The 22,595-nt window shown below is 37.5% G+C and overlaps 1 protein-coding gene across 4 annotated transcripts; it reads right to left on the minus strand.

The window, feature by feature from the left end:
* Nucleotides 1–2,708: 2,708 nt before the first annotated feature.
* On the minus strand, nucleotides 2,709–19,355 carry MLC1 (modulator of VRAC current 1). Of its 4 annotated transcripts, XM_069850062.1 has the most exons (12): nucleotides 19,218–19,355; nucleotides 18,363–18,546; nucleotides 16,082–16,171; nucleotides 13,976–14,029; nucleotides 13,779–13,880; nucleotides 10,068–10,169; nucleotides 9,069–9,140; nucleotides 8,486–8,602; nucleotides 7,513–7,569; nucleotides 6,532–6,654; nucleotides 4,929–5,096; nucleotides 2,709–3,282 (listed from the first exon to the last, which is right to left on the minus strand). In XM_069850062.1, exons 2-12 carry the CDS (start codon nucleotides 18,540–18,542, stop codon nucleotides 3,208–3,210), a joined length of 1,140 nt encoding a protein of 379 aa, XP_069706163.1. In that variant the 5' UTR covers nucleotides 18,543–18,546; nucleotides 19,218–19,355; the 3' UTR covers nucleotides 2,709–3,207. The 4 variants fall into 4 exon arrangements, with proteins under 4 accessions (XP_069706163.1, XP_069706164.1, XP_069706165.1 ...); XM_069850063.1 differs by lacking the exon at nucleotides 13,976–14,029 and having other exon boundaries at nucleotides 13,779–13,865; XM_069850064.1 differs by lacking the exon at nucleotides 13,779–13,880.
* Between the last annotated feature and the right edge of the window lie 3,240 nt (nucleotides 19,356–22,595).

Consider the following 22,595-nt stretch of genomic DNA (forward strand, 5'->3'; position numbering starts at 1 on the left):
AAAATGCTGATTAGAAAGTAATTGGCTAATACTAACTGTATTCATGGGCATTTCTTCATTGCTTAAAGCTAGCAGGCATCGTTTTCCTTTCACATGAACCTGATTAATTGTAACACATTCAGCTTTACCACTGTAATTTCATTCCTTGGCTGTTTTCCCTATAAACATACAGGCAGAAAAACAGTTTACTGTGAAATACCTCATATTAGCATTAGACAGGTAACACCAGATAAGGGGGGAAAATAATCCAAAGCTCATCTTTGGAAGATACTTTATCTGGGATACTACTACTCGTGTAATGGATGATACTAACATTTTCTTCTGATTGTCAGTTTCACACTTGGGGACTTCCCACTCAGTAACAAACAAAAGTACTTCTAGCATTTGAAGAAAACAGGAACTTATTATAAAGCCACATCAGTTGTCAGGGAAGCCTGACTACCTCAGTTTCTGAAACTAGTTTTGATCTTATTATTTTGATCTCATGGATTCTCTTCAGAAACACAAGACCCAGATCACAAAACATGCAATTTTTAAGAAATCCCTTTAACTCCAACCTTAATTGACAATGATCTACACACAGACCAACTGACTACATGGTCAGTCTAAAGTTGTAATTCCTGGTACGGATCATGTACAAGTCTACTCTCTCAAACAGGGAGTGGAGAAGAAAAGGGATGTATGACCAAGGCAAAACATAAGCAAGGAAAGTGATGAGAAGAGGCAAAGGAAGTACTAACTAAAGACAAATACTGTGTTGATCTACCTTCAATGAGGTAGAAGTCCAGTTCTCCCTCTAGTTGGTATGAAGTCATATCCAAGATCTTAAAGAGGGCGACTATGAGTTTGCATTGTGCTAAGCTGGCTAACTCAGTCAGTGGGAAACTATTCATTTTTTTTAATCAATGCATTTTCTGCCAGTTAAATCAGACACTAGCCATGGCTAGCACAAAGGAAGGGGCCAGAGAAGCAACTCCTTTCTGCACTGAGTTAGATTAGTTCATTTGCCTTGTCAAAATCTCCCCTTTCAGATGCTGGAAATGAATGAACCTATAAAAATCCTATCAACCCAAAACTATCCACATGTAACATATGTGGACATGTGAAACCACTTATTCACAGTCAATTTGACACAGGCATTTTTGGATACAAAAAGAGGTCTGAATTCCTATTAAGTGGGAAAAGGCAGCGTACAACTTCTTCCAGATCTCTCAATAGAGTTGAGCATTTTAAGCCCAGGTTCACAACAGGACCTTAGGTCCAACCGAACTACAAACATACTGCTTTCATAACCATAACTAGGCACATGTCATAACAGAAAAACAATAGATAGAAGCACCAAAGGTGAGATTTGATAAATTGGATCCAAGTGCAGTTTCCTTCCTCACCTGTCTGTTGTTATAATGCAGGCTACTACCAAAAACAGAAACAAAAACCCTACCAATAACTCAACTGTGTTTTCTCGTTTCTTGTGAGATGCTATAAGAAATTTGCCTGCAGGTGTGGAGGATTTAAAAAAATGCTCTTACAGCTGCAATTTTCCCCTTAGGCTTTCCTAGCTTTTTTCTAGCTAAATCAGTAGCTGACAAAGGATCCATGCACCAGCTGCACACGATTTTACTTTTTCAGAAGATGCTTCAGTCAGATTTGTTTGCTCATTTTACCTAGGGCTATTTCTTTTTCTTATAAGCTAGGACCATAACTCATGGTATAAACTAAGCATAGCCCATGAATTGTACCATAGCCCACAGTATAAACTAAGCATAGCCCAGTGATTCATGAAGAACTCCTACACTAGCTACAGTCCTTGTTGAATTTCAATCCACATGTGATGTTTAGAAACTTGTTTGGACATTCATTTTTAGGTAGAACTGTCGCTATTTCTTTGCAACTTTCAAAAAAATAGTGTACAGTGGAAAACTAAATTTTCTGTTTGTAATAAGGGTAAGACCGTGGCAACATTTAAAGAAACAACAGTTGCATCCCCTGGTTGTTGATGTATTAGTCAGGACCAAAAACACACACAGTTTTAGGTGAATGGACTGTTAGGCTGCTGTATACATGCTCTTAAGAAGCACTGCTGTAAACTTGAGGGAGAATTCTCTATGTACTGAAGTGCCATAATAACTGTCAGCTTTCCCAAAACCAAAAGAAAATATGCTAGCATACCTGAAGGGCTCACAGTGTATGTACCATCCTCTCTTTATTTCCCCTTCCCAAAAGCAAAGAGGTAAGCTTTGCAGCATGCTCTGAACAAATTACTTGGGTTATTTCAGATTAAAAAAGAATGAACTTCAAAGTCTAGAACCTTTCAAAAGCCAACAACAAAGCAATAAAAGGAAAAAAAAAATAACCCCCACTACCATGTCAGCATCCATCTCCCTAGTTACACCAAAAAGACTATAAACATGGACATTCTTACAGTGTTCAAAATATACAGGATCATACACATAATTCAGCTAGGAGGAAAAGAGGCAGCTAGGTTCTGTGAGTTCTAAATATAGTTAGGAAAATAAATACATGAAAATGAAAATATCTAAAAATACCTTTTCATATGTTGCTTCTGTTATTTTTTTTTTTGCTTTGGCCAGTAGATTTTGTGACTGGCCACTCAGAAAAGCCCCTTCCCCCATTTATAGCCCAGAAATGGAAGCTTAATGGGAAAAAATATTCTGGTTTCACCTCTCCAATTAGAATGTCAATCCACATTGTTGAGTTTCCACATAATAAAGACTTGTATTTACATAAAAGCAATGAGATGCAAAATAACTTTACAACTCCTACAAAAGTGAAGTATAAGCAAAAATATCAATTATGACTTGTACTCATAACTTTACAAAAGCATTTATCAGTTACACTGCGAAACTGCAGTTATAACAATCTCTTGCAAATATATGTAGCCTATCACATCTTGCCATATTTTACTTTGCCATCAGCATAAATCCATGACTCGTTACTTTTTTACTAAAGGTTATCTTCTAAAGCAACACTAGAATACACTTAACATCAGAAAAGATGAACATGTTAACAGTATTACCAATATATTTCAAAATTATTAGGAAGACATAAATACACATTTACTGTGTTATTCCTTGGCTCCTACTGCTGTAAATATATTGCATTTATAAACTGGAAAATTTTGAAGCTTTAATTCAAACAGTTGATTTACTGTACTGTACTGAGTTGGCTGCATTTGCACAATGCAAACTACTGAGCCATCTGCACCACAACTGCTTTCCAGGCTTTGTCTTTGTCAAAATCCTTTAAGGTATTATTGGAAACCTAAAAGTAAACAAATTCAGACAAATGGAAATATTAAACAGTGCTTTAGTTAAAAACTGAAGTCCAAGCAAATAAATATCTCAGAGAATCTAGAATGTAAACATGAATAGTTACAGTCTGAGCTATTAAAATATTCTATACATTGTAAACTGTATAGTTTTGTATATTTTATAGTATACATTTATGATATAACAGTGTAAATTGTATAATACTGGAGATGCTTGGGTCAAAGAAACTTGGCCAAATTCCTATTTGAAACATGTTACCTGGGACATTTTTTAAGATTTTTTCAAAATGTGACCACATATTTATACAAATAATCCCCAGATGAGACCTGTTTAGCCATGCCACAAGCTATGCCCCAGGGTCTCTCTTGCAGCAGTGGAAGGGCTGCTGTGCATCATCTTTTATGTGGAATGTAACTCTCAGGACACACATCCAGAAATAAGCAACTTACACTAAATGCCCTCAGCAGCCTGAGAAGACATAAATCCACTACCAGCTGTATAACAATGTGACTAAATTTCAGTCCCTCCTCCAGTTGCTTTCTATCCAATGCTGTTTCCACGCATATGCTCACTCTAGAGCAGGGACTGAATACAGCACCCTCTCTTTGGTGCATCCTGCAGTAAACATCCAGCTAAGGTGGGTTTTTAAGGATATAGTGCTTTGCCCTGTAAAGAAGAGGTGAGGAAAGCCTAAGGGCTACAGTGGTTTGCTAGGAGATGGATATGGCTAACCTATACGGGGCCGAAGAAAGAGAGGTTCCCGCAATCCCTGAAATAGCAGTCTAGTCATGAGTGACTATATGAAAAGTGACAACAGTAATACTGGCACTAGAATGCTCTAAAAAAAGTATTTGCCAAACCTTTATCTGAAAGGATGGCTTGAACATTTAAGTGCAAGAAGGGAATGGAGGGAAATATCAATTCTGGTCTTTAATCACCAACTTTGGTAGTGTAGTTAGGACATGGAGAGACCTGGGGTTCCAGGCACCCTCCTCTGCACACCTCTTCGTACTGTCCAGCACAGGTAGCCATTCATTCAGCTTGTCCATTGTCGTTCCTGTGCTCCAGGCTTTTAACTCTTCCCATCTGAAGTTTAGGGAACTTAAGACAGCTAACTCAGCTTAGCAAATTCACTCCACCACAGCAGATCTTGGTAAAGTACAATTATATCAAGTACTCTCATTCCATAGCCAAAAATTCCTTCTCACATTGAAAGGGTTCAATCTATTCCTTTGTTAATTATCAGAAAATGGTTATCCAAGGCCCATTACCTTTTCTGCAACTTCATTCTGACACATAAATAGTGATTATGGATCTGCATCCTGTGGAGCAGAGCTGCCATTTTTTCTTAGTACAATGATGAGCCTTGTCTGTAGTTGTAAGCCCATACTACTAATAACAAAAAAAAAAGGGGCTTTAACCTTACAACTATTTTTTCTCTTAACAGGAATTGTCACAGATATATTGTTTGTCATGCCCCAGTTATCATTTAAACAGCAAAATACTATCTCTTTATTACAAAATTCACCACTGCATTGACATCTTCACAGTTTTACAAAGCAGCTTTGATTTAAGTAACATGAAAAAAAGTCTTTTTAAGTACAGACTTTAAATTTTATAATGGGTATAAATATGTACCTCTGTTGTTCTGTATTCCTGTTTTTTAACCTGTGATGCTGTCCATGATAAATCATGTAGTTTCATTTTTGTCTTGTAATTTACACACTGTATTACAGTTCCAAGAGTAAGGCATGCTTGAATTAGCAGCATCAACATCAGAAGTAACAGGAGTACATCATAAGATTGCTGAAAATAGAGACATGAATATGTTGTTAGCTGCCTGAATAAAATATTTTCTACTGCTCCCACTCATATTCTTGAGATTTCTGTCTAGATTTCATTTTTTTAGCTCAAAATATAATTTATATTTTATTTCAGCATGAAGCTTCAGTTGAAATTTGAGTGCCAGAGTTTGCTCAGAGTAGAAGAGATTGATAATTTTTAATAAAATGTTCATTTCCCAAATGATCTTTCCCTCTAGAAACAGAACAGAATTGACAAAACAGCCCTCTAAAATACAGAGCCTCACCACTGGTTCTGACCTGAGGAACGTCACACCTCTGCCTGGCCCCGGCCCTGTGCCTTGCTGGCTCTGACCTTGCCCTGCTGACCTGAATTTCTGGCTGACCTTGGATCTGAGTCACTACTATGGACTTGTCTGGCAATCACTGAACTATTGGCTGAACCTGGTTACCATGGCGGGACCTGCCTCATTTTTCTTTTTTTCAGTACTGTAGGAACAGAGTCCTTGACAATAAGGTCAATGCCGCTGTCTGCCTTGCTGTCACCTTCCACTGCATTGTCTGCCCTCCTTTGCAGAGCAGCCCACTCTTCCTGCAACCAGACACAAAGCAGCATAGGAATGTAGGAAATGCTCTGCAGAGTCACACCAACTGTCTGGACATGTCCAGTCTTCTGCCTCCGATATGTGCCACAGGAGAAGCTACTTCAAGAAAGCATGTTAGCTAGGCCCACTTCCTGAGGTCCAACAACACACTATGCTCCTCCAGTATCAGAACAGGATCACATATTCAAAAGCTGGTTTCCCAGTCCCTAAGATCTGTTTAACAAATATTTTCCCTCTCTTCTAAAATTATAAGACTACTCAAAGACTAGTGGGTACTAAGAGTCAAGACTCTTATTGACACTATTTTAATCTCTAAAAATGGTTCTTTGAATATCATCATGTAAGCATAGTAAAGCCATAGAAAGCTCTTCAGCAGTGCACTGCTAACACTTTATACTGAAATGCTTTAAGATACACAAAATTTTTCTTCTCTGCCCCAGTCCAGGCTTTCAATGAATCCAGGTGTAAACTTATAATCCCAACTGTTGGTAGACATCCTAAGAAACAAAAAAAATGTATTCTTCAAGTAAACCTAGAATTTTTAATTTATATACTATAAATTTATAAAAACGTCAAGGAATCCAGCATATTACATATTATTTTAACTTATTCTTTAGAACAATATCCCCTGGTTTTGAAAATATAATTCCAGGGTATGGACACATTTAACATACTTAAAATTATATCATTACTTAAACAAGAGGTTTCGAATAATTTCTGTAACAATTTATTCAATCTTTATAATGTGGTAGCTCATCTTCTTATACTCACTAACTAGTTTTTGTGTTGCTACTGTAATAGATGCTAATTTTTCAGTTGCATAAAAATACATACTTTAACAGCAGGTGGATAAATTTTAAAGATGTCAACCACTTGCATGATACTGAAGGATAAGTATGCAGAAGCAGTGAACAATAATGGAGAGGTAACACTGCTAATGGCAATCAGGACCTCAACCTAAAAAATAAAATAATAAATGTTAAATAAGACTATAAACAAGTTAACACTTTTGTGTCTGAACTATACCTCCCTGAAGCAAGCGTAACTAAAGTGTGTACATATGAGACAAATGTTGTCATACACATTGCACAGAGATACAGAAGTAAGCTTTGAATAAATTAAGTTTCCTAGCCAAAGCACTATTGTCTTGTAATTCATTCTCCACTTGTATGGATGATGGATTTTTGGTTTGATTTTAAAAGTGCATTTTATATGCAGAAAGAGGAAACAGTACCTAATTTAGAGAGCCAATATAGTTTGTACAAAATAATGAGAATTAACAGCAGATACTGCAGACTGACAACCTAAAATGACACTGCACGTAAGTTAGTGTTTTGAGGCAAATTTATTGCAATACAATAGCAGCTGAGTTTTCATTCAGATATCCCTATAGGATCAAATTCTGACTTCAGTTATGGTCACACATCATTGTTGACTTAAATATGGTTAACTAGAACTTAGAAGAGGTGATTTAAAGAAGTCACTGCAAACTTGCTGAGGGTGCACTCGATCTCACTGTCTATATAACTGATAAAAATCTTAAACAGCACCGGTCCAAGTATGGACCCCTGAGGAACACCACTTGTCACGGATCTCCATCAGGACATCAAGCTGTTAACCACTATTCTCTGGATGCAACCATGCAACCAATTCCTGATCCACCAAACAGCCCATCCATCAAATCCATACCTCTCTGGTTTAGAGAGAAGGATGTTGTGGGGGACCATGTAGTCTTCACAGAACTCCAGACAGATTACATCCATTCTTAGCATTATTCCACCCCAATGGCAAAATCCAAGAATTGTACACACTTACCAGACATTTACTTGGATATTCAGCAGCTACATGACTTGCAATAGCACTTGGAAAGCACTGAACAAAAAAATGTTACAAAGTAAATATTTACCTTCTTGAAAATATCAAAAATTGCGAACATTAGAACTGAGTTACAGTGATTCCTAGTAATCACAGGTAACATCCTTATCCTGAAAAGGTAAAACCCTATCAACTAACGGCAGTATTAGGAATCAGTTAGTCAAATGGAGATAAAACTAATCTTCATTTAACTTGCATTTAATGATTATCATCTATTAAACCTACACATATGGAAATATGATTAACCTCATAGCTTGCCGCTTCTGCCTAAAAACCTAACAAACTTTACTGGACTTTATGAATTCTGAATACTGAAACCCTTCTTTGTGAGCTTTTTACACTTCATGCTAAGGGATCTTCCAGACACAGGAGCCATACATAAGTCTAATATTAATTGTTCTCTTTCTCAAGTATTTCACTTTGTGGCAAGCAGTAGCACAGTGTCTTTTATGAATCTGCTACTTCTAGGCAAAGGCTGCTATTAGTGACAAGGGTTATCAATCATAGTCTCAGGCTTTTAAGATAGTTAAGGCTGACTGGTTAAAGGTGATGTTCCAAGGATTCTACCATGCTGAAATTAAATTCAATTTTTAATTTTGCAGCCTGAAATATTCTAAAACCTAGGACTTGTTTGACAAAACAGTTTATGTATTTCAGTTTTACTGAACTGAGGACTGAAAATGTATCAGAACATTTTATATGAACCAAAGTATTGTAAATCAAAATGAAGCAAGCATATTGCGTAAGTATATTAATTACATTCAAGCATTAATTTATTTGCTAAGCAGCAATTTCCAGTTAGTATTAGGGCCAAATAAAAATTTCAGTGGGGAGCTGAAAATTCAAAAACAAAATAAAATTTAAAAATCAAAGACATTGTTTTAAAAGAGTACCTTCATCTTGCACTACTTACAGCAACTAAGATCCAAAAGAACGTTACTGAAAGATATGGACCTGAGACCAGAACATCCATATTCAAAGCAATTATCCCACCAAATACTGATGAAATTCCAATAATCACCTCAATTACCTAAAACAAAGAAGAGCACACAAATTATTAACAGTGCATTTGAACACAAAATTTCCTATTTGCATATAGAAAGGAACTTGCTGGCAAGAAAAAAATGCATTTACGCTATTAGCTACGCATGAAATCAATGTTTTTCAGATCTAAAATATGGCAAAACTCCAGCTGGCTTAAATGAAAGCAAGACCAACCTCATTATACATATTTATGCTCTCCTTTATTAGCTCCACTGAACAGCAGTTCAGTTTACACTATTTATCCATAAGTCATTAAGTAGTCTCCTTCTTTGTACATTGCAGTTATTTATCTTGCAATATTCTAAAAGGAAACATTTTGAGATACATCGTTCATTACTGTCTTTACTCTTTCTGCTCTTACCTACACTAGTCTCCTGGCTCTAAAGAAGCTTAGCACTTAGATAGATGAAAGAACAGATTGATTTAATGAAAGAAAATAATGCTTTTCTTACTGAGTATGACTTCAGAATTCGAGTAGGAAAGCTGACATTGCTCAAAATAGCAGTACTGTCATATGCAGTATTCTAGAGAGGAATGAAAAGTCATGATCAAAAAAACTCACAAAGCAATACATTTCTTTCTAATATCATGTACAACCTGTTACAGATTGTAACAGTGGCATGTAATGTCTGGTTGGCCCATCAGAGCTGACAGGGGCACACCACGGAGTTCACCAGTGTCAGACCACATCAGTCACATTAAAAATAAATGAGGCAGTCCCAGATTAGCTGCTATACAACCACCATTCAGCAATGAAATACAGTCATCTCCCCTTTCCACCTTCAAAATATATACTTTCTTCCTGAGCCTTCAGATGTTAGTGATGTGGATAGAGAGCAAATGAAGGACAGTAGTACTACACAACTGTACCTAGCAAGCAATACTTTCTCTGAAACACAAAGTGGCACAGCATGTTTGTTCCATTATTATGTAAAAGCAGTACAGTTTTAAAAAAATGAGGATGGGATTTGGAAGAGCACCTGTGACTAAAGAAAATTTCACCAATAGCCCCAAATCCTGAAACCAATATTTATTGTCCAAATACCACCAAATCAGCATACATGACAAATACTTTCTGCATCTCAGGCTTCAAAAAGGCATTGCTTGCATACATACAAGTCACAGTATTCTAATGTTTCACACACCATTAAGTTTTATTCTACAAAACTGAAGTAAGACATTTGCCATGTCTGTTAATAAGCTATTCAACAACCCTGTGCTGTATAAATGCAACATGTCATTTTGCAGAGGTCCTACTGCGCTCTTAAAGATAGAAGAGGCTATTAATGATTAGTACAGTATTTTTATTTATTGTTCAAATCTAGTTTTACCATGTGATATGAAGTTACATACTGGAGTCACCAGTAACTTGTCCTGCATGTAATCTAGGAAAAAAGTCAATATTTGTTAACATAAAAGAAAAGGCATTTTTAATCCTTAGGGGTACCTACTTTCTTTCTTGCACAGCAGTCTTCAGTAGACCTAGCGGAAATGATCACAGTAGTTGCCATGAAGATTTCCAGCAGAATAAGCAGAATCAAGTTGAAATTTATCTGTCAGTAAAATCCCAGACATAAATGAGTTACACCTTCCATACTAAATATAAAGGAGGAGGAGGGATCTACCAGAATCGATCAGGCTATCTATTTTCTGTGTCGTTTAGATGTATCTATTAATTAGATGCCTTGTTAATAATTTTGGGGGGGTTGATTAATTTCTAAGACAACACAGCTATCTACATAATACTCTGAATACCTAACCTAAGAGAAAAACATTTATTTCATTTATGGGAATATTCTGCCTTATGATTTTATCACTGTCTTCCAGAAGAGCACTTAATGGCAAGGGAGTGATTGTTGGGTATGTCTGCATTTTGCAGGACCTCCCATATGAAACCAGAATGCTGCTGCAAATCATGGGAGATTCACAGGAACAGAAAAAGGACAAACAAGAGCAAGCCTGACTAGCCCAGGGGCTAAGGCAATCCACTGTGGGGCAGAAGGAGGGCCACAGGCTCCCAGCCCCTAAGCTGCAATCAAAATGTCACAATACAATGCCTAATGCTGAATGAAAACACAAACCAAAGAACTGGGCCAAGAATGCCACCTCTGTGCTCTACCTAGTGCTAGTAAAGCATTGATGAACACTCTTTGTGTTTTTATAATTCTTGAAGGTCTAACAGACCACATTATTGTGCAAAAATATGGATGCTGTCATTCCTTCTGTCATTACTCATCTCCAAGAGACAACTGTAATGCATAACATTCCTCTTTGTTTCCTCATTACCTTATGAAAATATGTAGATAAGGTAGTTGCCTACTCTACAGGGGCTGAATAGTTTTCTAGAGGCACAAAAATTATGCAGGGTGGATCTCCCTCTTGTCTTCAAAAGCACTGTGTTTTTGTACTGGTAGCCCAAGAAAATATTTGGTGGTTAGGTCCTTTGGGCAAAGCACTAAAACTTAAGGGAGAAGTGGCTCCATTCAGAACTGATACAATTATAGCAAACCGTTATTAAATGACTTAGAACAGAATTATATTGTTCCCTCACATCAGACCTGGTTTGCAGATTATTAAATCTCAGTTTTTCTCTGACACGTATCTTGCAGCACACATCTTTTGAAAAAGATCGTAAGTGGCAGATTTGAGAGACTTTTCTGAGTACTGAAATTCATTCTTCTCAGGAAATCATAATTGGAACTATGTGCCTTGCATTACACAACAGACTGTAAAGTTATACTAGAGCCACAAACAGCAATAAATGTCACAGTGGTAAGCTTCTAGGGAAAGTGCTAGCATGAAGAATAAAAACATTATTTGGCAAAAGAAGAGGTATCAAACATGTGGCCTGCAGAACAATTTAATCCAGCCTGCAAATTACCATGATTTGATCATGTTTTGACGTGCAGTGCTGGTAGTGATGTGGGCTGGCATGGCCACACTACACAGTGCGGTGCCAAGTAGCCATACCAGTTTGAATCCTGAAGCACTATAACTACGTTGATGGACTAGCTGATTTAGTTCTGGCTATAAGAAGTAAATAACAGGAATTGAAAAAGTAACAGTAAATAAATAACATTTTAAATTTTATCTTTCCAGTGTTTTTTTCTGATACAACACATCTAGAATATCATGCAGAGCCTTCTACTTATAAGATCAGTTCAATGCCCCTAGGCCAAAGTAAAAATAACTCATCTCCAGTGTTGGAGTTTGGGTGGGTTTGCTGTTTTCATTTTTTTTAAACAGAAATACAGCTAAAGATAGAAGTACCTCTTTATACCATCTGTAATGACAGGAAATTCAATATTAGATTTCTAAGCACTAAAGAATATTATCTCTACAACTACCACTATAGATAAAATCTACCACTTGATGCAGAGAACCAAGTAGGATGTGTCCCTAGTCCTCTTTTATGACTAATATGCAAGTGCAGCTGGGTAAAAAGTGCTAGATTAGCACAACCTTAATGCAAATTGCTCTGATCCTGCACCGGGTATTAAAAATGTGGTTCACTGAAACAGGACTGATGGGAGACTCTCACTTATCCAGAGTGGAAGCAGCAGTCAGCCAGAGTATCTCACAGCACATTTAAAATAAGAGATGTCTGTTCAGGCCACAGAATCCTGACTTAACTATCTACACTGAGGCAAACAAGATTGATTTGCAGGGTTACAGTCACTGGATCATCTCAACTATAACAGACGTACAGCCAACTCAACAGAAAATAAAAGCATGTACTCGATTTGGAGTTAATTAGAATGCTGTTCAAGATCTGCACCCTTTCAGTTGCAGCGTTCAGCATGCATGAAGTTCCACTCATTTTTGTCCATCAGGCTTCTTACTCTGAGAGCTAGGAAGGAACACAGTGGCAGCAGTGGCAGTTTACACCTTTTACACATTGCATCCTTCATGTTGATGGCATACCAGCTACAGAACTGCACACTGGAGTGGTGTCACACAATCACAGTCTGGGACATGGCTTGTATCTTGCATTCCATTTATCTCTCTAAAGTAATTTTGTAGAGTTATCCATCAACACGAGTAACGCTAATGAAGAATTACCCAGGTCTTTTATAAGTAGGGGTGGGAGGGTGGTTAAACATTGTCTTACTTGGATAACTTATCCTTTTTATGAATATTAGTGCTCTTAAACCACTGGCAGCAATTTCAAATCAGACCTATTATTATTTTCTTGTGCAGTTTCCCATGGGAAGCAAAAATAAATATGATGATGAAAGAACAGTTAGAGAGATGGTATTCTACATTTCCTTTGTACCACAAGCGCAATGGAAAACAGCTGCCAGTGAGCTGCCAAGCAGTGAGACTGTCTCACAGAAACAGTATCCTTAAAAGAGGACAGCAAGCAAGCAAGCACCGTGTCTTAAGACAGAAAGGTTCAAAAAAGCCTCAGAGCCAACTTTGGACTTCCAGTTATCCTGAATTATCTTTATTCAGTGATCAACAACAAAGTATGGAAATGCAATAGGCAAGTGACAAGAATTTAACCACATAGAATCATAGAATAGTTTGGGTTGGAAGGGACCTTAATCATCTAATTCCAACCCCCCTGCAATGGGCAAGGACACGTCCCACTAGATCAGGCTGCTCAAGGCCCCATCCAACCTGGCTTTGACCACTTCCACGGATGGGGCATCCACAATTTCCCTGGGCAACATGCTCCAGTGTCTCACCGTGAAGAAATTCCTCCTTATGTCTAGTCTAAATCTGCCTCTCTCTGATTTATAGCCATTCCCCCTAGTCTTATCACTACAGCTCTTTGTAAAGACTCCCTCCTGAGCTTTCTTGTAGCCCCCTTCAGGTACTGGAAGGTCACTATAAGATCTCCTTGGAGCCTTCTCTTCTCCAGGCTGAACAAGCCCAGCTCTCTTAGCCAGCCCTTGTATGGAAGGTGCTCCAGCCTTCTGATCTTCCTTGTAGCCCTCCTCTGGACCCATTCCAGCAGTTCCATATCCTTCTTATGTTGAGGATTCCAGAACTGGACACAATAGTCCAGATAAGGTCTCACAAGAGAGGAACAGAGGGGTGGAATACTTGGGTACTGACCACACCATAATTACATGTGACCTCCACCCACCTCATCTCCCCACCATTTTTAAACAAAGATAAATGTAGCATTAATTAGTAACTGTCTAGTAACTTACATTTATAGCTGATGGATTGAGGACAAGTTTGCATCCAAACCAAATTAAACATGTTGTTGTAACAGCAAATGTAGAGACAAACAGAATCTGAAAATTTGGTATCTGAAAAACAGATTCAGAATTGGTTTCTCTCTAATTTTAAGCGGGGAGGGTGGGGAGAGGGAATATTCAACTGTGAATAAAAATCTTATACTTACCACATTAATTTTATTCCTTGCTATAGCAAAGCTCACAACTGCTGAAGGAATACACTGGAAAATTAAAAGAGAAGACTAGTGGGATATTCTGCACAAAGAATTGTGTACTTATATGTCTATACATCCATTTTATTTGGTCTGAATTAATATTTCAGTTAACTTAGACAAACAGAATATCAGAAAATCTGAGGGAAGTCTGTCTCTTTTGCCTGAGCTTATTAGTTGCAATCAGTATCTGAGGATTACAAGAGGTTTAAATATGCCTTCCATACCCCTGTTTTGACTGGGTACCCAGCAAAATGTGACAAGTAAAGGAGAGAAAGAGTTTCATGAGGCATTTCACGCCTTTGTTAGCTTAAATTAACTCTAGAAGGCCTGAGATGCTTGAGCAGGAAAAGAAAAACGCTGCTACTCCAAAACTGGGCCTCCACATTACATCTGGCCAGCTGTAACACAGTTCTGAAGATCTTTGTAAAAATTGATCTGTTGAGTCAAACTACACTTTCAGAATTGCGCCTGGATTCTCTGTTATGTTCACTAGGGACCAGTGCTTCTATACTTCAGGACAGAGCTAAATGGAAAATCATGCATAAGTGAAAATTTTCATAAAGCAATTCCTCTATCCCTTAGCTGTTCCCCACCACAATGGGCATCATATCATTACAGATCCAACTCTATTTTACACAAATACATAATGTTACAACATACTAATGAGCAAAATAAAAATATACTCAACTAAAGTAATTAAAAATTATTTTATGTTGAGTCATGAATCATGTAAAAAATTGTGCATTTCTTACTAATGTTTTGACACATCTGAGCACTGATGTTTTAACAAGGGAACCACTGTAACTAAATTAATACTGACATTTAAAATTCTTGGCAGATCTTTCTTAACACCTAAATGAAGTGTACTTAACATAATTAAAACATCCCTTTATGTGCAAGATACCCTACAGTCTCTAGAACAGTACCTGACTATGTTTAGGCAACTGAATCCTGTTATTAGTCAGGAAGATCAAAGAAGTCTAGAGAGCAATTCAGTTCATGCTAAACCAGACACTTATTGGTCAGCTGGCTATACAGCTCTCTAGGCTCTTCCAACTATATTGACTTTGTTATATATAACTGTAACGCCTCGCTCACATACAGACACAAATGTGCACATCCTTACCCCCAGCAACGTATCCAAACGCAATGTGATAACCTTCTGCACCTATCAGATCTTTGAAAATTCTGAATAAATACAAAGTTCAAACAGACAAGATCTGAGGCAGAAAAGACAGTAACACTAATGCTGCAGAGAATAACACATCAGTGAAGATATTAACTTCAAAAACTGCTTCAACTTTATTTTAACTCCTCTAGCAGAAAAGTTAAGAAGTGGCAACTCATCCACAAAGCAGCTCCTGGGACTTGTTTGCTTGAAGTAAAGCATTAGCCCTGCACCTAACTTAAACCAAATCTGCAAGGTAAGTTGCAAAATAACAATGACAGTACAGAATCCTGTCATGAACAAAGCAAGTACATCAGACTCATCTTATGCAGGAGGATCTAAAGTGTAGATTAAGTATATATAATAGAGCAAAACAAATACAAGTCCCTAAAAATACAGTAAAAAAATACTGGACCTTGGGAAACATCAGAGATCTTTAATATATACTTACTAATAAAATAATAATATTCAAGAGAACTTGTTAGTCTGCTTCAGTACTTGCATATTATGATAAAATACCCTAAAAATGTAATGCTTTGAAATATCATCTGAAATAGATCCTGACAGCATTTAGCCATGAGATTCCTCAAATACATAAAAACGCAAATTTTCTTAAAATTAAGCACAGAAAAACTGTTCATGTGGGTAACTACTACATGCCAGTAGTGAGCTGGTTAAGGAAAGATAGTAGCATAAACATGTCTTCAGGACAACTGTTATTCCCTTAATCATGGTATGAACACCCATTTAATGAATTGTTAAACAAAATTAAATCTTCCATGAAAAAAGTTAGTAAAAAACACAGAATAAAAAGATAATAAACCCATAAAAGCTATTTACTATTGATTTTGCTGTCAAAAAAGCCACAGCAAATAATTAAGAATGCTTACTGAACCTGCTGCACAACGTAAATAATCCATTTCAGATGGAAAAATATTTCCCAGATATAGTGAAAAGCCAGAAGTAATAAGGAGACAAGTCTGAAAAGCAAGAAATAAGATAAGTTAATAGAATAAAACTATATTTTAAAAAAGCAACTGATCAGAAAGAAATCAGTAATTCCTTTCAAATTAAGCTACCGATGAACATTTAAAAATGCAGTCTTTGTGTGAATGACTTTGAAGCAAAATATGAAAACATGCTGAGTTCTGAAGAAGATGTTTTCCTGGTTACCAAGACTTACTAATCAACGACATAGTCATGTTTGATTCAAGCTTTGATTGTGCTTTGAATTGGCCTTGAATCATGTTTGAATTGTGCCCTAACTTGGCAAATATCTAATAAAACGCTCATAAGGTAACTGCAGTGTTTAGTGGCAAAAAAGTTTCAGAAACCTCAGCTAAGCCTCTACTTTGCATTCCCAAATGCTTGGGTCAACCAATATTCATTATGCATATGGGCAGCTGGGCAATTACTAAGTAGTACGCATCAACAAAAATAATGTTAGGATAAATTGATGAAGACTCTTCCACCTATATTCCTGTCTTTCTCCAAACTCTCTTCCTGCTTTGGTCTAGTGGCACACCCATTAAAGCTCAAGTCCTTTGTCGCTCCCTTGCTAACTATTCCATTTATTTCATAATTATCAGTTACACTCTCAGCAATAAATGATTAGTGTATTTCACTAACAGTTTTTCTCTTAGCTTGTTGTTTCTCTGAGTAGGCATTTCTTTGAAGAGGCTTGAGAAGATGAGAGACAGAATGGCTCCTTTGTTTTATTTGTTTTCTTCTCATATTACAAAATTACAGGGGTCTATAAGAGGTCCTTGTCAAAAAATGACAGAAAACAAGGATAGTGTATGTGTGTGTGCAAGCACACCCAGAGAGAATTCTGGCAGGCTGGAAAAACAGTATTTATAGAACACAACTTGAAATTGTGCTTGAAGCATATTGAATTGCTCCTGCACAAGAACAGCCCATACTAACAGCCACTTTGATGTCACCCTATGGCTTGCAGCTGCTTCCTGAAGCGGCTGGTCTGGTTCACTGTGACTTCTGTTGCTGAGCATACAGACTCTCCTCTCTGCACACTGTCTTTAAGAAGAGTTGAGACAGATTCATGACTATAATACTTAGGAGAAAAATCTAATTTGAATTTATTGGATTAGTTTATTAATAAAATTGCCCATTCATATCCATATTACATCCATAAAATTCATGCATCTTGATAATGACTTCAGCAAAAGATCATTAAACATTAGTACCTCCCATCACTCACAACAACTCAGTAGAAAAGTAAAATCTAAAGACAGCTGCCCTTTCTGACAATTAAGTTTGAGGAAAAAATAATGCAAAGAGAGCCAGCTCTACTTTTCCTCTCTTTTATGTAAAATTACATCTGAAAGGAAATCCAATTCTTGCAGATTGTCAGGAAAAAAAAGTTCAGCTGCTTCCATAAAAATATGACAATACTTTCATTTCCTGTGAAAAAATAAGTACTTAACACATTAACAGTGTAACATTTTTAGCTCTTAACAGAAATTACTCCTCAAAACACGTGAGTTGACAGAAAAAGAAAAGATCAAATTCTAATTGCTATAGTAAATTTCAGTCAACTTGGCTCAGAACATGAAGCAGCACATGTTGTACATGCAAGATCAGCATACTATGATTCTGGCAGTGACACAAAAATTCGCATCCCTTGTGATGTTGCTATAAGAAATAGAAGTATATACCTCAAGACATGAAGATTCTGCCAAATAACTACTGAACGCTGAAAGATGAATGGGGCACTTATGTACCGTACATATTTTTAATGCCAAAATGCTATCATGGCAAGTGGAGTACTTTCAACAGTTAAAAATATGTTAAGAGTACATATGATCAGGATACTTTTCATCCTTTACCAAAAGGCACTGCTCATACATACATAAGGGTTGATATTTACACCTACTGCACTTATTCACTGATGATGTTATATGATTAATATTAAAGATAAAAACCAGCCTTCATAGAGCATTTTTCACTAGCACACAGTTATCCAAAGAATACCATTAATCACTTAAGTGTTAATTCTAAATTTGCTAAGTATGTTCCTTTCTGGACAAATATTTATATTCAACAATATCAGCAACAAAATTGTGAGTCCCCAGATGATATGAAACAGAGCAGATTACTGGGCACTGAGATCTCAACTACATTTTTAAATTTTGTATCATTTCAAGTACTTACGCCCATCAGCAAAGAAAAGATCCATGTTCTGTAACTAAAGCAAGGATGCAGCCTCTTTGACAGCTGAAGATCACTGGATTTAGTATCTGGTACATAATTTCCATTCTCCTGTTTTCCCCGCTCCAAAGTTGGCATCCTGTCATAGCTAAATTCTTCTCTGTAACCTTCTTCCCTGGTCATAACACTTCACAAAGGCGATTAAAAAATAATAATGGAAATGCAAATGACAAAGACCAAAAATACAATTTAGATCCTTCACATACTCAGATCAGAGCTCAACTAGGTTTCTATTTAAGATAAAATAAATATAAGCAGTATTTAGCAAAGAACTGTATTTATATTTCAGAATAAGCAAGCATTCTAACAACTTACTTGCATGAAATAAGTAAATTACATCCTATAGCCACAGTTCATAATAATACAGTATATATACCAACAAAAGGAATGTGTGTATCCATGACACCTTTACAGACTTCTATTTCAAGCTCTAAGAACAATTTTTGGAGGTGTTTAGTTTGAGGGTAAGTCTATAGCCAAAGCTTTTTTCTTTTTAACTCTAGGACAGAAGAGATGTTTAAACATATTTAGATATTAAATTCCATTTGATTTTTACACTTCTTATCAGGTGTCTAAAATGACAGGCTTCACTAAAAGTCTGACGAACTCATACACTTACAATAACTCAGCTACAGCAAACTTTTTCTAATTTACCCAGTATTAACCATTTTTCTTATTCACTTAGCCCTTTTTTGTTCATATCACTGCTAGCCAATCTGTTTAAATATCTTGAGGAGTATCTTATATCAGAATAAAGTTATTGCAGATTTTTCAACAATTAAAAACCTGCGGGCTTACCTTCAACTGAAAAGTTAACTGTCAGTTTAAAACAGTCTTGTGAACACAGCTGCCTGTACACTTTGTGATATTCTCACTGTTCAGTGAGTCATGACGTCTTTGAAAAGTTCTCCCTTACACTTTGGCTTTCAACAACATCTATTCAGATATGGAACAAAAGCACAGCAAAAACTTCAGTTAAGCCAGGGAACAGGAAAATGCCTCCTGAATTTTAATTAACAGAACACACTAGAAAATGACTGTACTGCATTCTCATAGGGCTGCTTCCAAATCAGAACAACAAATTAAAAAAGTTTCAAGTCTCTTTTTGTTTGAGTACTACCCCTCACTTGGCATCTTAAATAAAATCTTCCTCATCAATTATCACTTTTAGTTATTATAATAGCCAGTAAAAACAACATTCAACAACCTAGTTCTTGTTTCAAAAGGGTAGAATCTACTTACAATACAGTATTCTCCTGTAACAAATACAGATAAAAACTCAAGGATTCACATATTAAAATATCCCAACAAGCTGAGAAGGTAGAAAGTTAGAGGTTAGAAAACTATCATGAACATTACCTTCACCATAGAATACTTCTTTATCTACTAACCCTAGAGTGTTCAGATAAACCCTGCACACTTCAATTGTGCTGGCATTCTTACTTACAGAACATTATGCTGACTAAACAACATATTTTAAATCTAGCAGGCAGCAGTGACATGCAATGGCCAGCGTACATTGGATCCAGTCCTCCTGCTTATTATGCAATTAAAAAAAAATAAAAGGAATGCTTTTATCTTGAAGATGCTGGCACTTTGACAGCTACAGCAATGACAGGGTCTTTTGTATACACTTTAAACACTGTTGTAACCAAGACACAATTAAATCTTCAGTTCTCTGAAGGGCATCACCTTTAAAGCACGCTAGAAAAACTTTAGAAGCAAGCACTACTTCTCAATTTGAAGGGACTCTAGATTTTGCTATTTGCACAGTGTCAGCCAATACTGTTAGAATATTAAAATGTTACAGTTGTTTTAAAAGAGTGAAGCATGGAAATTAATACACAATGTACAGCACTAGACACAGCTGTAAACTGTGTTACAAAAGGGGGAAAGAAAGAGCCTGTGAAGCCAAGCAAAACCGTTTTAATTAATTAACCCCTTCTTTTCTCCATTCAAGGAAGAAACACTATGTAAATATTTCCATTAACTGCAACTTTTCAAATACTATGTTTATTGGAAAATGAGTAATCATAGAATCATAGAATGGTTTGGGTTGGAAGGGACCTTAAAGATTATCCAGTTCCAACCCCCGTGCCATAGGCAGGGACACCTTCCACTAGATCAGTTGCTCAAAGCCTCATCCAGCTTGGCCTTGAACAATTCAAGGGAGTGGAAGTGTAATTATTGCTTCCACAACTTCACTGGACAATGCCTCACCAGTCTCACTGGACAAAAATTCTTCTTTATATGTAATCTAAATCCATCTTCTTTCAGTTTGAAGTCATTCCCCCTTCTTCTATCACTACATGCCCTTATAAAAAGTCCCTCACAGCTTTCAGGTAACCCCCTTCAGGTACTGGAAGGCTGTTGTAAAGTCTTCCCAGAGCCTTGCCTTCTCCAGGCTGAACAAGACAAACTCTTTCAGCATGTCGTCATAGGTGAGGTGTTCCATCCCTCGTGGCCACATCCTTCTTGTGTTGGGGGCCCCAGAGTTGAACTCCAGGTGGGGTCTCATGAAAGCAGAGTAGAGGGAGGGGAATCGCCTCCCTAGACCTGATGCAGCCCAGGATACAGTTGGCCTAAGTTGTGAGGGCACATTGCCAAGTCATGTTGAGCTTCTCATTAATCAACACCCCCAAGTCCGCCTCAGGGCTGTTCTCAATGCATTCCCCGCCCAGCCTGTATTTGTGTTTGGGATTACTTCACATCTTTTCCAATCAATACTAGGTAATGGTTTGCTCCAAGAAATTACAATAGCTAGTATATAAAATAGGATCACATTTTATCCCTTCTGACCAATTTAGGGAGACCAGCTTAGTTTTTACGCACATTTGGTAAGATATTCAGGTATTTACTCAATCTAGTGCCTTTGAATAAAAAGAAATTAGGAAGTTCTCTGCCACTGAACAGAGCAGGGCTCAAACTATCAAAATTTTTGTTGCCAGTTCCAATTTTTTCAGCCAGTACTGTATCTGAAAGCTCCCTCCCTCAAGCATAGCACTGTAATGTTTTATCTTGTTATGGTGCCACACAAGTGCAGCAAGAGCCTTCACCCCAGGTGAGACAGCAGCCTGCATGTGGGTTTTGCCAGCTCTGGACTCCTTGCCTACTGAAACACTGAAAACCCGTCATACATTATGACCACAATTCCAGACAGCATCAGCAGACACCAACACGCTGCACACACTCCTTTGCTTTCAGTTTTTTGTGGTCTTGAGAGGCTAGAGAGCTGGACAGAGAGGAATCTAATGAAGTTCAACAAAGGCAAGTAAAGAGTCCTGCACCTTGGGAAGAAAAAACCCAGGCACTAGTACAGGTTAGGGGTTGACCAGCTGGAAAGTGGCTCTTTGAAGAAGGACCTGGGAATCCAGGTAGACAAACCAACCATGAGCCATCAATGTGCCCATCAATGGCTAACAAGGCAAATAGTAACCTGGGTTGCATTAAGAAAAGTGTGGCCAGCAGGTCGAGGGAGGTTCTCCTACCCCACTACTCTGCCCGAGTGAGACCACACCTGGAGTACTGCATCCAGTTCTAGGCTCTCCAATTCAAGAAATAAAAGGAACTACCACAGAGAGTCCAGCAGAGGACCACAAAGATGATGAGAGGACTGGAGTCTTATGAGGAAAGGCTGAGAGACCTGGGTCCGTTTAGCCTGGAGAAGGCTGAGAGAGTATCTTATCAATGCTTATCATGATGCCGTGAAATGTAAGACTCAATAATCAATGCCAGTTTGATTATTAAATAAGGTATCCTTTTATGCAACATCAGGCATGCAGGTGATAGCTCCACCTAATGTGCATGCGACTTCTAGCACAATTCACAAAGGCTATATCCAGCCAAAGCATACATATTCATCACTTTTCCTGGAACAGGTGTGCCTATTATCAACAGGGACAAGTGCAAGGTCTTGCACCTGGGTCAGGGCAATCCCGGTTTTCAGTACATGATGGGGTATGACGTGATTGAGAGCCGCCTTGCAGAAAGGGAGTTGCGGGTGCTAATTGATGAGAAGCTCAACATGAGCGGGCAATGTGCGCTCGCAGCCCAGAAGGTGAATCGTATCCTGGGCTGCATCAAAAGAAGCATGGCCAGCAGGTCGAGGGAAGTGATTCTGCCCTTCTACTTCTCTCCTGTGAGACGTCATCTGGAGAATTGTGTCCAGTTCTGGAA

The sequence above is a fragment of the Phaenicophaeus curvirostris genome, chromosome 1 (assembly GCF_032191515.1).
Source record: "Phaenicophaeus curvirostris isolate KB17595 chromosome 1, BPBGC_Pcur_1.0, whole genome shotgun sequence".
In the NCBI taxonomy this organism is placed as follows: Eukaryota; Metazoa; Chordata; class Aves; order Cuculiformes; family Cuculidae; genus Phaenicophaeus; species Phaenicophaeus curvirostris.